Raw genomic sequence first — 21,930 nt, 5'->3', positions numbered from 1 at the left:
CAATATTATTGTTGAACCCTTGTGTTTGTTGCCAAACAAAAACAAATGGTCTGAGCAAGAAGGGATAATTCAATTTGCCATGCAAATACTTCCAGACCGTGTCACTCACTATCTTAGCTTATTTTCATATCTCCCAGCATAAGATTATAGCTATAAAGGCAAAATATCCCTGTCTGGCAATATCTATAATAAAACTCAGATACAGGGAGGTATACAGAGATTTGTCAGGTCCTTTTGAAATAATTGCTTTTTAACAAACATATGTGCTTACACAATCTTTGGCCCCATCTTCTCCTGTGCAGTGGTAGTTTGGGAAGTAGCTTTTGTTGGGTAGCTTAGTTGCAACTGTATGTAACAAAGTTTGAAAATAATTTTCCACACTCACATGGCAGAGATGTGGTTGATAGGAGATAAAGGACTACCTGCACTGTTTTTCCAAACATATTTGCTATGTCCAATCTGAAGTTTTGAGGATGTGTTTGGTGGTACTTTGGGTTTCTGCTTGGATTTTTTTCAGCATTCCTTCTTTATTTGTGCCGTGCAGGATTTACAATGAACACTCATGGTGTGTAGACCAGGCTGGCAAGCTTGATCATTTCTCAAATTTCTTAATTCCTTGGAAGCTTTCAGATTTATTCCACCTACACTTTTAATACAAAAGCACTGTAATTTTTACCTCACTTTGTTTACTCTGACCCCTGAAATTACTTGTCACTTCTATTTAATTTTCTTCTTGATGTAGCTGTACTTTCATGGAGGTTTGTTTTTTCTTTCTCAGATATTTAGAGATTTTGGGGTAAATTAAGAAAAATTACTGAATTATTTGATTGCAAAATGAAGAGCACTCACCAGCATCACTCTGCCCTTTAGGAGTCTGTAGTGGAAATCTGCAAACAAGGCACTCAGGCTAATAGGGAGTATGACAGCAGTCCCTGCCAGTGCCAAATGTATATATGGCACTTTATATTGCCCTTGCTGTATCAAAAAATGTTATTTTCTCCGTTTTTCTTAAAGATAGCTGCTGTTGATCCATGATCAACCTCCACATTGATGCATTATTCTGATGAGTAAGGCAAGTTGGGTAAGGAGATAACTTTTACAAGGATGACTGATGCAGTTGCAAAAACAGGCAGCTTTTAGGGGTGTCTGTAAGACTTTATTTCAAAATGGCAGCTGCAGGTTTTTAAAGTAGAGATTTAGAAGGTATTCTCTGAAATTAGTAAAGTATTTGTTTCTGAAAAAGAAAAGTGGTAGCTTCCTTCAGAGAAAAAGGGATTGTTAGCAGGGAGGAAGGTGACCAGGTCATTAACCCTTCTGCCTGAAGAAGGCATAATTTAAAGCTCCTGGTTGTGGTGAATTGCACATTGATTAAACTCACTCTTTATTCTGCAGATGTCTGTGGACATTGCTGGTTTTCTTTTCCAAATAAACACCTATGTATTTTTTGCATATTTCCAGTAGACACTGCTGTGTACATAGAGATATTTAAAAGGAGAGACTTAGCATATAAAATTTGAAATTCACTTACCCATATTTCAGTTGATCATTGTGCAGTGACAGTAGGACCACCATTGAAGAAGCAGTATCATTTCATTCTAAAGCTTTTCTGGCCTAATGACTTGTACAACTACAGTTAGATTCACATTTATCATAGTCACAGACTTTTTTTAAATTTGCAAAATCTCAAGTTGAATTTGGACTATGTTCACAAGTATCTTTATTAGTTGGTTGAATTGGTTTGGGTTTGCATGAGAGGTTTGTCAGGTATTTCACATTTCTGCCTCAGAAATGTGCCTCAGTTGTAGTGATTGCCTTTTTTAGTGAAATGCTGTCAAACTTAGCTGGCCATTAGCAATATTCTGAGGTTGAGGGTACATTAAGCAGACTTCATTCCATGCATTGATGAGGATGGCCTAAACCTATCAGGGCAATGGATGAATGAGGGCTGCTTCAGAAGATATTCCTGGGTTTGCTGTGTTTACCCACTGTTTTCCTAGAAAGCTCTGCAGCTCTGAGCTGAGCATGAGAACACGGTGTGGGCTGTGAACCCAGCCCTGCCATGCTTTTCCACTTAGCAAATGCTCTTACACCCTCTTGAGATAAGGCAGGGGCAGCTCTGCTGTGTGGGAAGCACAGTGCCTCTTGCTAAGTGGCCAGTTCAAATTAGATAGGGCAGGAACACAGATATAAGGGCACTTCCTACTTGACTGGCAGCTTTTAATGGATCCCAAGTGAGGGGAATGATTGCTCTGTGAACAGCATTAGGGGGATGCTGGTTAAGAACTTTCACACGCCTCATTTGGCCTCTTTCCAGCTCGAGGTAAAAGGGGGAAGGGTGCAGGAGGAATGTGCTTGGAAAGGGAATTTATCCCTGAGCAGTTGTATGAACTGTTGTATGAAAATCTTCCATTCTTACTTGCTAGATAGCTCTGCTTTCTCTTCATCAAGGAGGGTTTCTGTTCACTAAGAATAGCCAGGAAAGTTATGCAGACAGATTCTTTTCAGACTGGAATCTGCACATCTGATAGATATTGGAGAGACTGTTGGTATCTGAAAAGAGTGCAAGGCAGCTACATTGATTGGACTAGTTATGGTAGTCCAATAACTACCATAGAGACTATTGACTATTGGAACTTCTGCGCATCAGTTTCTGCCCATGGCCTCTTGTTCTGTTACCTGGTAACACCAAAAACCTGGCTCCATCCTCTGACACCTTCCCTTTAGATACTCAGACATTGATAAGGTCCCCTTCTCAAGGCTGAACAGGCCCAGCTCCCTGAGCCTGTCCTTGTAAGAGAGATGCTCCAGTCCCCTCATCATTTTTTTTGCCCTTCACTGGCTCCTCTCCCAGATCTCCATGTCCCTTTTGTCCTGAGGAGCCCAGAACAGGGCACAGCACTCCAGGTGTGGCCTCACCAGGGCAGAACAGAGCAGAGGGGCAGGATCACTTCCCTTGACGTGCTGTAAATGCTCTTCCTAATCCACCCCAGGATACTCTTGGCCACAAGGACACACTGCCAGCTCATGGGCAGCTTGTTCCCAGCAGGTCAGCCCCAGCCTGTGGTGGTACATGGGGTTGTTCCTCCCCAGGTGCAGTACCCTGCACTCGCCTTTGTGGAATTTCCAACTACTTCCAACGTGTCAAGGTCCCTCTGAAGGGACACAGCTCTCTGGGGTATTGGCCACTCCTGCCAGCTCTGTGTCATCAGTGAACTTGCTGGGGAGACATCTGCCCCTTCATCCAAGTCATTGGTGAATAAGTTAAACAACACTGGGCCCAGTACTGACCCTTGGACAATACCACTAGTGAAAAGCCTCCAGCTAGACCCAGTGCCACTAATTACAGGGATCTGGGACCCTCTGGGGTCTGCCCTTCAGCCAGGGTTCCATCCACCTCCTTGTCCCCTCATCCTGTCCTGATATAACAAAGCATTATTTTTGTATGTGTGTTTATATATGCATATACAGCAGAGGTTGCCCCAAGGCTGTACAGGTTTTTACTAAAGCACATGACCTCACACTCTCTCCTGTGCAGGTTTCCTGCCTGAATCCTCTCCCTGTTTGCCTGTGAGTGTGGCAGCACCCTGATGTGCTGGTGTGGGCTGCTGAGCTCAGCAGGACACAGAGCCTGACATTAGTTAGCTGCTCAGCCGTGCCTCTCAGATCCTCACACTCTACAGCAACTAATCCATGTAAAACAGTGTTAGAAACAAAACAAGTGAGCCCTGACAGCCTTATTAAAAGGGGTCAAAGCCAGAATCTTTGTTGAAAGTCATGCCAGCACCCTGTTTTGTTGACTCAGAGATTATCTCACTCCTTATTCATTAGCAGGGTCAGAGGTGCCCTATTGGAAAGATATCCCCAGCCCAGTAACAAACAGCAGGTGCAGCCTCTGCCTGGGAACACCAATAGAAATTGCTGGGACTTTGGCAGGGCTTCCCTGCTCTCCCTGCCCAGCACCTCATTTTATGGAAAGGAGGCCCTAAGCCCAGTTCTTCCCTAATTTTTCATCAGGTGCAAACCTTTAGAGGTTTGCATTACTGCAGTTTTGAATATGTGCCCACAAACATCTAGAAAAATGAAGCAGTATTCTTGTGGAAGGTCACAGCAAAGGATGCCCAGTAGGCATTTATGCACTTGAGCTCTATATTTTTGTAAAGAATTGAGAAATGGTTCTTCAGATACTTTTTATGGGAGCTGGATAACTCTGGTTTGGATTGCATTAAGGAACAGTGATTATATTCAGATTGGGTAAAGTATAATGAAATAAAATAGTACTTTATTAAAGTCTTTTGATTTCAGTTTTTTAGTTTGTTATATAGAGTCTGGCCTATTTAATAAAAGTCATTGCCATTTCGAAACTATAGAAGACTATACCTTAACTATCTAAAGCATTATAAAAAATTGAATTTTAACTTTCTGGTGAAGATATATCTCTATCCAATTTCTGCAGTAGAGATGCAATCATCTTAGATTTGTTGTGTTTTGGCATAATTTGAAGCTATTCTCTTTAGAACATGTTTATTGCCTATTTAATTTACAATGAAATATTTGTTGGCAAAACAAGCTAAAAATCTATATTGACATTGCTTTTGGACAAGTTGTGGACAGACACCTTTTATCAGAATTTTTTTTAAGTACTTTACCAAAGTACTGTTGGATAATCAGTAGAGTTAATGCATTCAGTTTAATATGGTTTCATTTTTCATCCATATCATCATTATTTCCCAGTCTAATCACACAGCTGTCACCATTGGATCCTCTCCCCAGTGTCCTTGGTTTCCTTCTGGATAATTGGTACATTATGGACCAGTACAAAGGAAAGAGTGTTCAGGCTTCTTCCACTGTGGAGCTGGTCAAGATTGTAACTTAGAGGCTGATCTTTGCCTTCATCACTGCTTGGGTCTCAGGCTGTTTGTGACATTCATATTTTCTGAAAAATCCCTTCACCCAGGATTTTTCTCCTGGGAAGCTGAGAAGCCTCAGAGAAAAAGGAAAACAATAATTGTCTCATTTGCATCTGCTCTGTTTTGCTCATGTGGAATGTGTCTGGAGATTGTTTACCAAAGGGTGGTTGTTTAATTGGATTTCTGGTGTGAGGTGTTTTCACTCTTTGGCCAATCAGGGCCAAGCTGTGTTGAGACTCTGGAAAGAGTTGCGAGAATTCATTATTAGCTTTTTAGCCTTCTGTAAGCATCCTTTCTGTATTCTTTAGTATAGCATTCTTTAATATAGTATCATAAAATAATAAATTAGCCTTCTGAGAACATGGAGTCAGGTTCATCACTCCTTCCTTCATCTGGGGGGAATGCAAATACAATGCCAGTGTCCTTGGTTTCCTTCTGGATGGTTGGTACATTATGGACCAGGAGTACAAGGGAAAGAGTGTTCAGGTTTCTTCCACTGTGAAGCTGGACAAGATTGTAACTTAGAGGCTGAGCTTTGCCTTCATCACTGCTTGCGTGTTCTCACTGTCTCTGCTCTCTTATTTTCAGATAATTCAGCCCCTCTTAGAACTTGACCAGAACCGCAGCAAGTTGAAGTTGTACATCGGCCATCTGACAGCGCTGTGCCACGAGCGCGACCCCCTGATCCTGCGTGGGCTCACCCCGCCGGCCTCCTACCACCTGGATGATGACCAGGCAGCCTGGGAGAAGGAGCTGCACAAGATGACCCAGGAGCAGGTGAGTTTGTGGGTTCAGCTCTGAACAAGGCCCTGAACTTGCTGGTTGGGGCTTTATTGGTGTGCCGCACCAAAACGTGGTGAAACCATGTTGTGAGTGGTGAAAGCAGGTAGCAAAGATGAACTCTTCAGCTGATAAAAGCAGTCAGTAATTTTTTTAATTTATGATTATATTATTATTCATTATGGAATTTCATCTGCTCTTTTATCTGTACTTGGGGCCATGCATTTCCACACTCATGGGAAATCAAATTGCAAGGTACCAAGATACCAAAAGATATTCACTTTTGCCATGTTTTAACTGTTAACAAATTTTAGCTGCTCTCTATAATTCAATGTAGTCTTCAAGATCTTAAATCTTTAATTATATAAACCATATATATTTTAATTGACACATTTTTATTAGTCTCTTTATATAAGTGAATGCAGTGTCCTTACCTGCTGCTACAGACTATTCTTCCAGTAATTTCTGCTGCTTACCCACCTTACCTTACCTTGAATATGTGCCCACAAACATCGAGAAAAAATGAAGCAGTATTCTTCTGGAAGGTCACAGCAAAGGGTGTCCAGTAGGCATTTATGCACTTGAGCTCTATATTTTTGTAAAAAATGAGAAATGGTTTTTCAGATACTTTTTGTGGGAACTGGATAACTCTAGTTTGGATTGCATTGAGTCAAGATTGGACTCAGTGTGCTGGATGTGATACAGTGTGCTTATCTACACACACAGTGACTTTAGAAACCCAACTGTATACTTCCAGAAGTTTTGGAATACAGAACTGAAAGAATTTAATAAGAGTTTGTCAGAGGATGTCTCCACAAGAGGCTGTCAGTCTAGTTATAAGTCATCTTCTGAAATAATCTTCCTTTCACCCAGCTCTGGTAATGTCTTGACTTCCTTAGTCCCTTCATTGGCAGTTTTTTATCTCTTGTTTGTGGATTATAATTCATCATTCCCTACAACCTTTTTTCTAACTCATTCCTAGTTCTCTTTTCAATTTCTTTACTTTACTGTTCTAATCCTATATTACTGAATTACTTTTTTTTTTTTTGTAATTAAAGTACTGCAAGGAACTTGTACCAGAACTAAATGTGACAAGTTTTGTGTTTTTAACCCTGACTTTGGATTACTATGCCAAGTCTTTAACTATTCACTTTCATATGTTTTATACCAAACTCTATCCAGTGCACACAAGCTAGTGTAAGGCCTATACAGTTAAAAAGGGATTTGTGGGTCAGTGAACATACGTTGAGCCTGTCTTGAACACTTCACCTTTGGTTTTCTTCCTTTGTGATTTTAAAACTAATTTCCTTGAACTTTCTAATCAAGACTGAATTTTGATTCAAAAATTGGAGAGAGCAGTGAAATTGCAGGAAACCAGCAAAAGCATGTCTGAAAATTCAGAAAGAGCAGACCTCTGGGGATAAATATGCCTGTAACAGGGCCAAGATGGTACACAACAGTCATGCTCTCTTTTTGTACCTGTCTTCATCCTTTCACTGATTCAGCATGTGCTGTGTGCCTCCCTCAATATCTACATTTGCCTCTATAGGCATGACACATTCCTTTTCCCTTCAGAGCCTCCTGGTTTCTGTAATCACTGGTACAGGATTAAAATTTCTTCATTTTTATGCATGCCATCCTCCTCTGTTAAAGCCTTACAGCTCCTATGGTATAAATCAAAACATGAGGCAAATTATTTTGAACCACCTTGTCTGTCAGATTGGGATGAAGCAGTGGGTGACAAAACCTGTAGGTATGTATGGGAGGCACCTGTGAAAATGAGAGTGGATATGGGCAAAGTTTGGATATCACTGAAATAAATTTCCTCATTAGTTATAGCTGTGGGGTCTTCATATATAATCAGAATCCGTGGGGACAGGCGGTATTTGCTATTGATCAAGAGATGTGAGTAAAGAAAATAGGAAAAGATTTCTTTGTCAAGTTCTTCTGAATAGTAAGCCCAAAAAAAATATTTCCCATTAAAACTTTGCTAGTCCATGAGCAACATTTATGGGTCACACAGTAAAAAAAGCACTGTGAGAAATTGTGAGAAAAGGGAATTACCTAAGTTGTTCTGGAGAGAGAAAAGAATTCTTTTTCTGTCCTTTCACATTATTGTCTTAGTTCTGCACTGCTGTCACCACAGTTGTTTAAAGTTACTTCTCCATTCACGATTCCCAAGCATAAATAATGTCAGCTGAAATAAAATGTAGCTGTCTCTTCTGCTTTCCCATAGTCACTCAGATGGTATTTAAGAAGCTTCAGCTGCAAAACACAAACTAATGATATATTTCAATTTACAAAGCAGACTTTTCATTTAAGCCATGGAGCTTTTCTGTTTCTAGCTGCAGAGTTTCCTTTGTGCTTAAAGTATTCCCATGGGGAGTGGGAATCAGTTCTCCAGATTTGCAGAAGCCCATCACAGAATACCCATTTTGCATCTTTGGAATTTTAATGAGTTTCATAAATTACCTCAAATCCAGTGCATTAAATTCACTCCTGTCCCTTCTAATATGATCTTCTGTAGATAATGCTTTACAAGCCTCAGTGGGAAAAAATTAATCCCCTTGAATGTTAAGAAGTGCTAACATGATTAGGGAGGATACGTTTAACCAACACCAATAATATTTAAGCATGATGGCAACGTAGCCACTTCTCACCAATGAGATTACCTAGTTTGGTTTGGTTGCTTTGAATTTTTTTTATAAATAGTTAAGAATTTTTCATACTGTTGGGTTTTTTTTTTTTTTAATAGTTAAGAATTTTTCATACTGCTGCTTTTGGAGTTGTTATTTCCCTCTGCAGCAACTTCTGTTGGCAAAGGTTGGTTTGCTATGTTTCATCATAACCAATATACTTGGTAGGTCTTTCATCCCTGCTGGGGAGGTTCAGGTACAAAAATCAGGAGTTTTCTGTGGCTTCTTTGGTGGATACAACTGGTAAATGAAGTAGATTTAACCTTCTCACTCTTGTGGTACACCCACAATAATTAATGTACAAATAGTTGTTGGAAAAGTATCTGCCAGCATCAACACCATGGATCTAAGGGGAATTTGTTGCCACATAAATAATTTTGTAGTCTCAAAGTTTGACTGGTAATTGGTGCCTCTTATCCATAATAGTGTCTCAACACTACCATTAAGTTCAGTGATAGTCCTTAGTGACTTCAGCTGATTACAGAATATGCTGAGTTGGAAAGGACCCACAAGCATCATTGAATCCAGCTCTTATCCCTGCACAAAACATTCCCAGGAATCCCAGCAGGTGCCTGAGAGCATTATCCAAACACTTCTTGAACTCTGTCAGGCCTGGGGCTGTGACCACATCCCTGGGGAAGATTGATTGTAATCAAGCTGTGGGGCCAAGGTACTAAATCATTCTTTGTTGGCATTTTATCAAAGATGTTGTGTAGGCTGACTTACTGTAGTAAAATTTTGGTCCATTAGTAATGAAGAATTGAAGCCAGTACTTATGAGTATATGGTGTCTCAAAACCTAATCTAAAATAATATATTAGACTAAGCTGTGGACAGTAAATGATCTATACAGCTCAGAACCATGTCATTAAATTATTCCTGTGATGGAAAATGTCCCTTTGAGTCAGTTCTGACCAAATGTCCCCAAATAAGCTGCCCACTACTGTTTCTGGAACTGTCATCCTTCAACCAATTCATGTCCTATTTGACTTTCCTTATTAAAAAAACAAAGTTACCAGAAGGAAAGAGGAATGTTCAAAGTCTTGACACTCAGAAATAAAAATTCCATTCATTCATTATAAATAATTGCATTATCCTAGCAATTTCTATTAAATACCATATTTTCTTTCACTTTGTCCTAGAGGTATCATTATGTTAATATCCTTGAGCTCTGTAGAATGACTGCTCTGTCTCACATTTCAGACAGTTGCCTGTAAGTATGGGATTTTAGTCCTTTATGAAAGGAAATGGCATTAAGAACATAATTATATGGTCCACACTTTATTTCTAGTTTGGGTTTTGTTTTGCTCTTATCTGTACAAAAAAAAAAAAAAGGATTGAGTAGAAAAAAAATGGAGTAGAATAAAAAAATGAAAAAAATGGAGTAGAAACTGGAATTTGCTGAAAATCCTCACTTCAGTGTGTTAGAGGTGGTGCACTGCACTGGGGTTGAGAGGTAGCAGTGTGAGAAAATAAAAAGAGCCAAAAAATCAGAGCAACCAGATAGTAGGAGTAGGCAGCAGTGTTAGGTTTGTTGATAGCTTAAGGACTATCAGCAATGTTTCTTAGCACCCCAAATCCAGCTGTAAATGTGCAGAACCTTGTATTACATAGAATTTCTTCTTTTCGATAGGTCCTGCGCTGATATTTGGAAAAAACTATTTCTTCCAGCAGAAGATCTATACAATTAAAATAATTTTCTTAACCCTAGGAGTAGGAGGCATTTTTCCCCCTGGCTCCCTGCCATCAGAGGCTCTTTCCAGCCATGCCCAGCATGTCCTGGCTTCCTCAGGCTCTGGGGGTCCTGCCAGTTCTGCTGGCCCTGAAGCACCATTTGTTCCCTGCACACTCATCCTCTCCCTCCTCCTCCATTGGTGTTTCTGGCAGTGTTTGTGTTGTGACCTGGGCATCAGCAGCAGTCTGGGGCACCTGGGCAGGTGCATTTCCACCTGAGGCTCTCTCAGAAGTCACCTGCTTAATCTTAATGATCTTACTGATCATCCAAGAGCCTTTGTTGTGCAGGAAGGCTGTCTTCCCTTTCCCTGTGCAGCAGCCAAAGCACAGACCTTCTAGGGATTCCTGCTTACTGATCCTCTCCCAGGAAATCAGGAATGCCTTTTCTGCTCAGCTGCCCAAACAGAGGAAGGAGAAAGGTGATAATGTCATTTCACTGCAGCACTCACAACCTGCTGTGTCAGCTGAAGAGGCATGGCTTGGTTCCAAGGAACAACATTTACCTTGAAATTCACATTCAGCCTCCACACAGCAATGGTAAGCTTTCTGTACAAAAGGACACCAAACCTCATACCTGTAGCTGTCAAATTTCATTTTAAACCTGCATATTTGATTGGTAAATCCTGAAAATATTCAACACATATTTTGATTTGTTATACAAACAATATTGCAAGTGGGATAAACTTTACTCTAAAGTACAAATAGTTATTTTATAAACATCCTGTGTACTTCTTTATTCAGATTCTGCTGGTGTTCTTGTGTCATCTGTGAGGAATTACTCAAAACTTACTTAGTTATCTACAGAAACTTACTTAGTTTCTGTAAAGAAATTACTCTGCTATGATTTGCATTTAGTAATTCTAAATTACTCTGTTACTTCAGAGTTACTTCAACTACCCTTGTCTTCCTTCTCTGACTGCTCTTCTATTAGCTTGTTATCTTCCCCCACTTGATTTATGTCATTTATTTTTAATTTGTAATCTTATGGGAATGCATAATGTATTTTAAAGTTAAACAGTCCACTTCTGGTCTCTGTTAGAAATTAGAAGTAATAATTGCAACAATTTATATCCTTCTTCATGTGCAAATCTATTTCCTGAGTTTGGTTGAGAAAGCAATGGATATGGGAATTCTCTAAAATTGTTACATTTTAAAGTGTTTTAAACTTTCATATTTAATGGTTTGGGTGAGGATGAGAACAGTGTCATAGTTCTTAAATACTGGTTAAAATCACAAGTGTTATCTGTGAGTTAGCCTTAATGCCATGACATCACTCATTTTTATTTGTCCATGAAATTGCTAATATTAATTACAATGCATACTATCAATCAGGAACATTAATAACTCCTAACTTGAAAAGAGATATAAAAGGGAAAACACTGATTTGAGGACATTGTCAAGCATTTTGTGTGTGTGTGTGGTGTGTCAGAAAATGAGAGTGGTCTCATTGGAAGCAGTCCCTACAAGCAGAAGGTACAACCCTGAGCTCTTCCCTTGTTTTCTCAAGGCCAGCTCACCTCTCCTCATGTTTTCCTCCTAGTAGTAAATTCTGTTACTCTGGCCCTTGCTCAGACACCCTGGTCCTTGTGACAGCTTTGTGCAGCATCTCCTGATGCTGAGCTACTGCTGTGGATTCTGCTTGGCTTTAGATGTCTTTTCAAATTAGGAATAGTTAATGATGGATAGTATATATTTTAGTTAAAATTAGTAATTCCATGCACAAATAAAAATGGCCAATGTGCATTGTAGATATTATTTAAAAAGACAAGACTGTTTCATTTGAAATCTTACTTTAATTTTTAAATGCATGCTTTTTAAGTATTTTGAAAGAGCTAACATAAACCCCAAATTTCCAGATAGAGCAGAAATATTCAAGGGTTTACATTAAAAATTTTTCTTCTTTTGTTTTTGAAATTTGTCAGACTGGATTTCCATACTTGTAGCTCTTTCTTTGGGCTCTTTTATAGGTACTTAGTTGAGAAATAAAGGTTTATATGTAATTAGTTGTCACTGCATCAAACACATGTATTTCCACTGGTTTATCTGGGTAGATGCAAAAGCTCTTGACCATTTGCCTGAGCTGCAGTGAAATTTAACTGGAGGCAAAACAAAGGCTTAGATTAAATCAGTGTAATCTCTTCTTGGTGCTTACTTGTGTTACTTTAAGCTCTAAATGTGTTTTTCAGACTAACCATAACCTGATCCAGAAAGACTTGAACTTTGGAAAAACATAATTTTATGTCCTGATATCATATCCTTATAGGAGTTCTCCACTAACTTTTTTTTTGTGCTGCTCTACAAGCTCCTCATATTCTCTATTCACGTTTACTGTCCATAGCCCAAGATTAGACACCACTTTATCTGTGTTTGCCCTTTTTCATCAGTGTTTCTGTGGAATTGTTAATGAGGCAAAAATCACACTGGGGAGTATAAATAAGTTTTAAAGAATCTTAGTTTGATTATGCCTTGTTTGCATTATGGGAAAAGCAGAGGCCACAAAGGTTCTGCAGAGCAGCAGCACAGTTCACCCAGTTTGCATATAAAACCATAGCATCCTATTTCTTAACCATGAAGTTATCTTCTTATGAATCATTCATATGACTCTGAGTGTCTACTGATCTTTAAGTAAGTTTTGAAATATCTTGGAACAGAGAAGCTAAATTCATGGTGAATTGTTAGGGATTTTTTTAACTCTAAATGGAAAATTATTCCTATCATGACTTGCTCTAAACACAGGAAGGAAGGCAGCAGTGCTGAAAAGTGTCTGAATCTATTGCAGATGATCTGCAAGCTTTCTCTCCCCTGCCCTGAGATGTTGAAGGCCATTTCTGTTGTTCTGTCCAAAGATAAATACTATTAAGCACTTCTGGGGTCCTTGCTGTCCTTTCCTTTCTGAGCTGTCTATTCTTACTTGTCATCAACTATACAAAAAACATATCTGCCTTTGCCTTCTCATTTTTGGTCATTTCTTTGAGGCAAGTATGTGAATGTCCTCATATCCTCAACTGCTGGAAATGCCAACAAAAAAGAATTGTTCACATTTCTTTATTTCCATAGAAAAATGGGAGGGGGAGGATAACACCATGTCAGCTTGCATTTGGAAGAAAAAAAAACCTAGGAAACCAGGAGCAGAACTGGAAAAATCTAGGAAACCAGGAGCAGATATTAATACTTTCAGAGAAGCTTCCCTAAAATTTGGACATGCAGGTGAATGCAGTGATGGCACTGGGACCTGGATGTTCCCCTTGGTGGATGAAGGGCTGGCGTGTGCTGCTCTGGCTGCTGCCGAGAGCAGTGACGTCAATGGAGATGATATCCCTGCTCTAGAAATGCTCAAACCAGCCATAGACTCAATTCAGATGTCTTTGTTGAAGCAGGAATCACATTATTAAATCTTGCTGTTCTGAAGCTAGCAAACTCAACTCAAGGCTATCATTGCTATTTTTCCAAAGATGTTTCGTCACAGACATCTGCCAGCCAGCTGTGTAGACTTTCTGTCTGTGCTAATTTGTAAAGTATTGTTGCTGGCCTTCAGCATTCAGAGCCATCTCCTTTTGGGCTCTGGTGGTCAAAAACTCTCTTCTTGGAAATATTTTCTTCCTCTGGTTAAGTTGGTTGCTTTTGTTTGGTTGCATTTGATTTATTAGCTTTGGCATCAGCTTCTTTTGTTGGGCTTATCTTGATTTTATAAGGCATCTTATTAAATACATAAATGCTGACTAGTAGAGCAAGAAACTGAGACTTCACTGATGTTGCAGTATTGCCCCACTGAAGACAACATCCTTTTCCACCAACCCTCTTTCAGTTTTGAAGTTCAGTCTCTTTCAGGTGCTTTAATATTTCATTACTTTAATTGCTTTGTCCTTCACCTGGAGGATTTGGCTGACAGGCCAGTAAGGGGGGTGCTGGCTGGGCAGGTGATGGTGGTGCAGGACCTGTGCTTTCCCTGCTAACACTGCCCTCTCCTGGTTCTCCTGCCGTGGACTGAGAGCTCAGGACCCTTGCAGGTGCCAGATAAGGACAGTGATAACGCTGGCTGTTTCTCCTGTTGCTTGCTGTCTCCCAGCTCCATGGCCTCCCATCCATCTGATGGGTGGCACCATGCAATCTCTGTGCCGGCCCAAGAAGGCACAGGGCAGCCCTGTCTCAGAGTTGTAGGCTCAGAGCATTCCCAGGAATGCACCAGGGATGGTTTGCTGTACCTGGGGCCTCCTGGGATCTCACCAGGCTTACAAAACCTCAGTCCCTGAATCCCAGTCCCCTGGCTTTTAACATCCAGCACTACTCCTGGCTGCTTGTTCTGCCTCTCCCTGTCCTGCTTTGCTGACTGGACCTTCCCACCCATGGTAAGTTCCTGGCTAATTCCTCTGCCAGGCTGATGACCCATGCACAGCCTGCCATTCCTGAGCCACTGTGGGTTAGTGCTGAGCCCCCCTTTCTCCCCCAGAGCCTCCCCAAGCCCAGAGTGCTCCCTCCCTCTCCCTTCCCCACTCCCAGCTCATGTCACTCCACAGAGCAGGATCAGGTTGCCTTTGCATTGTGATTCTTGGCAGGAGCCCCTCTCGGGTTCCTATGGCTGTTCTGGGAGTGCAGCAGCCAGCAGGAACAAAGCACATAAGGACACATTAAACCAACATTCAGCATGCAAAGCCCCAATAATTTACTATATGCTACCCTGCCTAGTAAAGGGAACAGTGTAGTACGCTTGCCCTTTTAATTTCCTTTCTCACACTTTTGTCTACAGAAGCCTGCACCATAACTTTCTTGAAAAGCATTTTTATTTATTCCATGGTTGTTCTTAGGCTGTTTGTTTTAAAGCAGTGTTTCTTGCAGAAACAATCTGCTGTGCTTTGCTTGATACCATCACTAAACAGAGACATGCTGTTGTATCTGATTAGAATTTTAATTATAGAAATCTAACCTTTGCCACTGCATTGTGCTCTTAAAGTGGTAAAATGATCCCTGCTGTGCTGCTGCCTTGTAGTTCTCTCCTTTTAAAACCTGCATTGAGCAGTGTTACACAAGTGCCAAACACAGATCAACAAATTTGTATACTGATGAACAGTTATCCCTTCAGGCATGAAAAATGCCAGTTTGACATTCTTTCCATGTCTTGTATTAACATAGTAGAGTTCCAATAAAAATACTAATCACTTAGAAATAAGAAATGTTACAGAACTGACAGATAATATTAATTTCTTTTAAACCATGCAAAATTTAAAAGAAGGTTCAAATAAGATAAGATGGTTGCTCACAGCAGCTCAAAGTGACAAAGAACTTTGGCTTCAGAAGCTGGAAATAAGCTTCAGAATCCATCATAAGTGTATGTACCTGCTGCATGTATGCATATATTCATAGGGAATACTTCATTAGAAGAAAATCCTGTCACTAAACAAATAAAATAACTTTTTTGGTATATAGTACAGGGCGGGGCTGTCTGCTTCACAGCTTATCCAGCCTATCTACCCATATCATCTGACCTAGTAAGGGATGCTGCTTCTCCTTGTTCTCTGAGGTCCCTAGACCACTGTGAGTACAGTAATCCCTAAAATGCTTGCACAAATTACAGCCTTCCTTGGGATTTTGCACAGTTCACAGGCCAGCATGGACTTTATCAATTGCTGGGCAGCTAAGCAGGTTACTGAAGGCAGATGTTTCCTGCTCTTTATTAAGACTCTGTGGGCCCCTAAATCTGGCAATGGCATTAGGCTCAAAGCTAAAAGCTGTGTTTGCATATGTTGTGTGACATGGTTTGGGACACCACTTGTTGGAGAAACTGTTTATAAACTGTAGACAGAGTGAATAATATAAAGTTTGAAATTCTGTGTCCTGTTCTGAGCCAATTATAGGGATCTGAAGAACGAATGACCCAACAGGAAATGCAGAGTTAGTAAACAAAAATCGTGTATGTTCCACTGCAATTGTGTGTAGTCATCTTCTGGCTGAGTTAGGAAAGAGAGTTTCTGAAAATTAGTAATTCCTTGGGGAAAATGGAATTCCGGTTAACTTTGGGTGCATTATGTATAATTATGTGACATTCCTATTGATTTCATACCAGGAATAATTCTCAAGTAATGACCTATGAAACATCCCATTGTTCATGAATAGAAGTCAAACTATTTAAAGCAGTACACTAGTAAGCTGCTGTATTGCTCCATATTGCTGCAATATGGTTGCCTTCAGAGAAACATTTTACAGAGGAAGTTTTTCTTATATTTATCATAGAACAATGTATTGCTGGGAAGGTGACAAAAACCTGGTCCTGTAGAATGAAAAAGTGGAAATAAATGTATTCAGGAGTAGTTAAGTCATGTGGACATGGTCTTTACCGGGAAGGTGACAAACCTGGTCCTGTAGAATGAAAAAGTGAAATAAAGAAGATGGAGAGCATTCAGTTCCAGGTGAGGGGGCCACCAAGGGAAGATGCAGGTGCTGGAAGTGCCCAGCATGTGTCACCTTATTGTATTTGCATTTCCCCCAGATGAAGGAAGGAATGATGAATCCGACTCCATGTTCTCAGAAGGCGAATTTATTATTTTATGATACTATATTATATTAAAGAATACTAAACTAAACTATACTAAAGAATACAGAAAGGATACTTACAGAAGGATAAAAAGGTAATAATGAAAACTTTTGACTCTCTCCAGAGTCCTGACACAGCTTGGCCATAATTGGCCAATGAGTCAAAACAATTACCTGTTGGTAAACAGTCTCCAAACACATTGCAAAGGAGCAAAACAGAGGAGAAGCAAATGAGATAATAATTGTTTTCCTTTTCTCTGAGGCTTCTCAGCTTCCCAGGAGAAAAACCCTGGGCAAAGGGATTTTCAGAACACGTGAATGCCACATCACCTCTGTTAGCTCCCGTCCCAAAGTGATGGTGTGGCCGAGCCTGCTGGGCAGGGCTGTCACACAGTGAGCACAGTCCAGAGTAGGGGCTGACCGTGTTTCTGTGTCCTTGCAGCTGCACAAGGAGCTGGAGAAGGGGGAGAGGGAGAGCGTGGAGCTGCAGGAGTTTGCCAACGCCATCCTGCAGCAGATCGCGGATCACTGCCCCGACATCCTGGAGCAGGTCGTCAACGCCCTCGAGGAGTCCTCGTGACCCCGGCCACCAGCCCAGGAGCAGCACACCAGGGGCCAGGCCCAGGCAGCCCACGGAGCTGTGGCAGTGGAGAGCAGTGTGAAACACAGAACATGGAATAGAAAATTCTGGTGCACCTTTGACAGAGAAAACAAAGGCAAAAAAAAAAAAAAAGCCCCTTCTAAGAACTACATCCTCTCTAGGTTCTTCCAGTCTGTGATTAATCAGCCGTTTTTGTATTCATCTTCTCACTGCCTTTCTACTTTAGAATCCAATTCCCCGCTGACTTTGTTGGTGGTGACTTTTGGATACAGCTAAGCAGAGCTCTTCCAAGTCTACTGAGCAAAGAAGAGGGGATCCACTGAACACAAGCAGCTCTAGCTCTCCATGAGGTTGCAGAAGAGTAGCCCTCACCTTTCATTAATATATTGCTTTTTCCTTCTTGTCTTCTTTCCTCCTTCCTGTTGTTTATTTTCATGAAAGCTGAAAGCCTGAATTTCACAGTGCTAAAACCAAACCTGAGTGTGCTCTGATCATGGCTCATGGCTGGCCAGCATCAGCTAGCTCAGGTCTTGCTGCCTGTCTCAATGCTTCTTATGTTCTTAAATAACAGAGTGAGGAAAGGAAAGTTTCCCTCCTTGCTCCTGTTAGTCATTTCATCTAGCAGCTGGGAGAAAGGTAGGCATACTGGTACTTTCTGTTTACTTAACTTGGAATTTTATTGTTCACTGCTCTGACTCTGAATTGCTAGGTGGGCCATTTTTTGAGGTAACTGTTTTCATCTTTTGATTTTTGGGGGGTTTTAGATGAGGTTTCTCATCATAGGTCTGTGTCTCCTGTGTTCTTACTCTATAGAGAGCTCTCTCCCTTCAAGCAGGTGTGGTCAACAGGTCAGTTCCCAGCTTTAACTTGTACAGTTTGTCCAGTTTTTCAGGCTATGACTTTGTGAACACTGACTGTCATCAGAATAGTGTTAAGCATTCTGTAAATGAGAAATTTGCATCATTTAGCTTAAAAGTATAATTTTAAAGCTAAGGTAGGTAAACCAGTAGCGTATTTCTTACTATAATTATAATTTAATTTATTTTGGTTTAGCTTACATTGAGGAGGAGTGAGTTTGAGTTCAGAGCAATAACCCTTATGAAGAGGAGCATCTCTGCTGGAGTTGGCACCCAGCTGAGTAGATAGGTGTAAAATCACAGCTTTACTTAAACCAGTGCAATTCTTCTGTGTATATGGGAGGCCTTAGTTTTATTCCCATCCACCTTTGACACTCGTTACAGCTCCTGCTGATAGGTAATATGACCTGAAATCCCAGATCAGTTTGTCTGCAGTTTGGTAGCAAGTCAGAAATCCTATTTTATGGGTAGGACTTGGGTGTTCATTCTTGGACTATGCATTAATGGGGAGACAGGTTTTTTCCTGGCTGCCAGTGGTTGTGTGTGTCTGGGGGCATCTGCCGGACAGAGCCCTGTAACATGTCCCCATGTGCTCCTTAAAGGAGCTGCTCCCTTTGGCTGGCTCATGTTACCTCAGAGAGCGAGGGGAAGGCAAAAGGAGACCAAATAACACAGCAGTGGAAGATATCTTGGTTTTCTAGTTAATAGCTAATTATGGATCTTCTCAGTAAACTTCCCATTCAGAGCCTGCAGTTTAATTCCATATAGCTTACTTCATTTTGAGGTTAATCACTAAGCTGTTATGCTAAGGAAAATGTTCCAGGCCTTTTCAAGAAAGCTGCATTTCTTACATCTCTCAGATCCACAGCACAGCTCGCCTGTTGGTCCTTCACTCCTTGTTTTTATCTTTAGAAGTGACCAATTGCTTCTAACAGATCAGGAGATCAGAAGTTTGAGTAAGAGAAAAGGTACCTTGTAGTTTTTTCCCAGACAAGCACTGAAAATTGGGCAGAACTGAAACCTTATGTACCTATTGAAAACTAGCAGACTCTATTGAAAACTAGCTAATTTAAAATAAATCACATCCCATTGATTCTGCTGTAATAATTCAGCAAAAGGAGCCGCATTCATAGCCAGGGTGTCTAGGAAGAAGTAAGTCTCAAAAGAAGAGGCAAATCAGTCCTTTTCCAATTCATTTGGAATTACCAGTGCTTTGCAAATCAGGAGAGCTAACTTTAGTTCTTCCTGTAATAGCAGCCTGTGTCTGAAGCTTTTTCTGTGTGTGGTGTGTGAGGGGAGCAGTGGGAACCTGGATGTGTGGAAGGGGGGAATGCCGGAAGGGCAGCAGACAGTGACTGTGCCACTGCTGGGCCCTGCCCCATCCCAGAGCCACCCCTCTGGTCCCATTCTTTGGGTCAGCACCTTTCCATAGGAGCTGTTGTTTTGAAATCTTCCCTCTTGCATTTTCCTCATCACCCCTAATTACTCACTCCAGGAATTTAATGCCGCCTGTAAAAGCATCAGAGCCATCAGCCCGGCATCATCGGCCACCGCCGCCCCTCCTGACTCTCTCATTAACTTATATGGTCAAATCTCCAGCTGCCCTGGTTCCCTGCTGTAAAACAATCCTTCCTCTGTGAGAAGCTGTGGAATTTCCCTTATTGATGGTTCAAATGGCTCCTGCTTGTAAACCTCTTACTGAGATGTTCCTTGATAGCGTTTCTGCTGGAGGCAGGGGCAGGGGGAGGGGATGGAGTGAGGGGTGATCACTTCAGGCTGTTACTTCAATTCCCTGGCTTTACTGCGTTGCCCACACATCACAGGGAAGTGCTGCTGCATCTTCAGCATCTCTAGCTCAGCTTGTGGCTGCATTTCTATGGCCCAAAGTGCCCCAGCCAAAGGCCTGGTGCTGTCAGGGCGGCGTGTGCATGATCTGTGCACCAGCAGCTGGGTGAAGCTCACTGTTTACACATCTCCTGGCCTCTTCCCAGGGAGGATTTGTCAAGCCTGGCTGGTTTTCACGCTGGCCATTTGGTCCTTTATCTGCCAGCCACACACCTGCTGTTCCTTCCATCTGAATCGTTGTTGGGCCCTGGCGATTTTTCTCGTTAACCACTGTTATCTCCTAGGTCTTGTAGGCTCCCATCTTAAAGGTTGATCTTAGACCTCTGTGAAGTGCTCTCAGGGAGGGAGCAGATCTCATTTAGGAACAGTCTTGATCCGACTTGATCTCCATTGAACTATTTCAGGTAACCTCTCTGATCCTGTGTCGACAGAGATCCTGTGAATAGCTTGAGGAACTTTGGGGTTTGGGAGGTACTGCTGGCCACCATTCAATGCTGAATGTGACCACTGAAAGCTTTTTCTTTTCACTCTCATGGAGTGCCACACCATTGGCCTTAAGGCAACAAAGGGATTTTATTCTCATAACCCATCATGAAATTGCATATGAGGCACATGGGAGAAGGGCCATATGTGGCATACCCTGCAATGCTCATCCAGTTGCCTAACCCACCACTGCTCTTTTAAGATCTTATTCCCAAGTGTCAGCAGCCAGGCAGATGCAGACAGTTTCCTACCACAGTGGTCCTGCAGTGCAGCAGCTCTAGGAAATCAGGGCCCCTTCCCAGGGACCCTGGGAAAATTTACTTTTTCTTCTCCTGTTGAATGAAGTTCCATTTGCTACAGGAGCTGTGAAAGTTTTAACTGCTTTAATATTACCTTCTTTTCTTCTGAGCTGTCATTTGCAGAGAAACTGAGAGATGTAAGGGCTCAGGAGCTGTTTGTAGAAAATTAAGTAGGTCATTTTGGCAGGGTTTGGGCTAAAAAGTAACTGAAGCCTCTGAAGCCCACGTACCCTGTAAAAGCTTGACACTGCAACCACACTTGCTCATGATAGCCACAAGTCCAAGTCCATACTTTCCTCTGAATCCAACCTCATGTGAAACACTACAAGGACATAACACTAGGATTGCAGGGTGAGGACAGGAGCACTGTTTGCCATTGGAAGCAGAATTACCTGGCGTGCTCCCAGATGAAGCTCCAAGCTTCTCTAAGTATTCTCTCTTGTTTTGACTGCCTTTAACCAGCTTTCACTCCAGAAAATGCCAAACCCTCTGTGGAATATCCAGATTTTGCCAAGTCCTGGGGACGGAAGGTGAAGGTCCGGCGTGACGCGCGGAACCGCGTGCGCCGTTCCTCATTGCAGGGCTGGAAAATGCCTTCTCTGGAAAACTTCCTGGCACTTCAGGGCTCTGAAATTTGCACAAGGGAGCATAAATGTCATAAATCTTGTAGAGATAACCCTGGTTGTTGAACCAAAGGGGCACCTCTGTTTCATTTGCCCTGTAAATCCCATCCATTCTGCTGCTAGTGCTCAATTTGTTGGGAAATTTTTACATCTGATGAGGATTGACAGGGTTGAGTCCCCACTCCTGTATTAATTGCCAATTGCTGCCACTGCAGGGGTCTTTACAAAGGATGTGGAGTCATGCACTGATACCATTTTAAAGCAAAAATGTCACTGCATACAAAAATGTGTATATCCCTGAAATTACTCCAGTGAAATGCTAAAGGGAAAGAGTTCAACCAAGGCATCTGATACTGAAAGGAAGCTTCTCCTCAGCTCAGCATCCCCACAGGAAGAGGGACCTGAAGAGGCCGTGGAAGGCTCTGGAAAACCAACACTGCCCCAGCAGAGCCGTGGTAGGAGGGCTGGGCACGGGGCATTGGGGGCATCGTGTCTGGCAAGGCCGACTCTGCTGACCCCTCTCATCTGCGTGGTGAGGAAGAGGAGTGTCAGGGGTTGTTTTAAAACAAAACGATGTTTTT

General features: G+C 41.6%; 1 protein-coding gene across 8 annotated transcripts in view; it reads left to right on the top strand.

Moving 5' to 3' along the window:
• The window catches only part of ERC1 (ELKS/RAB6-interacting/CAST family member 1), a 267,802-nt gene extending 248,664 nt beyond the window's left edge, over positions 1-19,138 (top strand). For 7 of the 8 annotated variants that reach the window (XM_058022067.1, XM_058022070.1, XM_058022066.1 and 4 more), the window contains one exon: positions 5,496-5,584. Coding sequence is in view for 1 of the 8 variants with exons in the window: in XM_058022071.1 (XP_057878054.1) it covers positions 5,496-5,684; positions 17,084-17,221 (327 nt within the window). In the remaining 7 variants the exon portion in view is untranslated. Of the gene's footprint in view, positions 1-5,495; positions 5,685-17,083 lie in introns of those variants that run through there. The other variant, XM_058022071.1, reaches the window with a different exon arrangement.
• Positions 19,139-21,930: the final 2,792 nt, after the last annotated feature.

This window comes from Melospiza georgiana, chromosome 4 (genome assembly GCF_028018845.1).
Source record: "Melospiza georgiana isolate bMelGeo1 chromosome 4, bMelGeo1.pri, whole genome shotgun sequence".
Lineage (NCBI taxonomy): Eukaryota > Metazoa > Chordata > Aves > Passeriformes > Passerellidae > Melospiza > Melospiza georgiana.
This window is presented reverse-complemented; position numbering and strand designations above follow the sequence as displayed.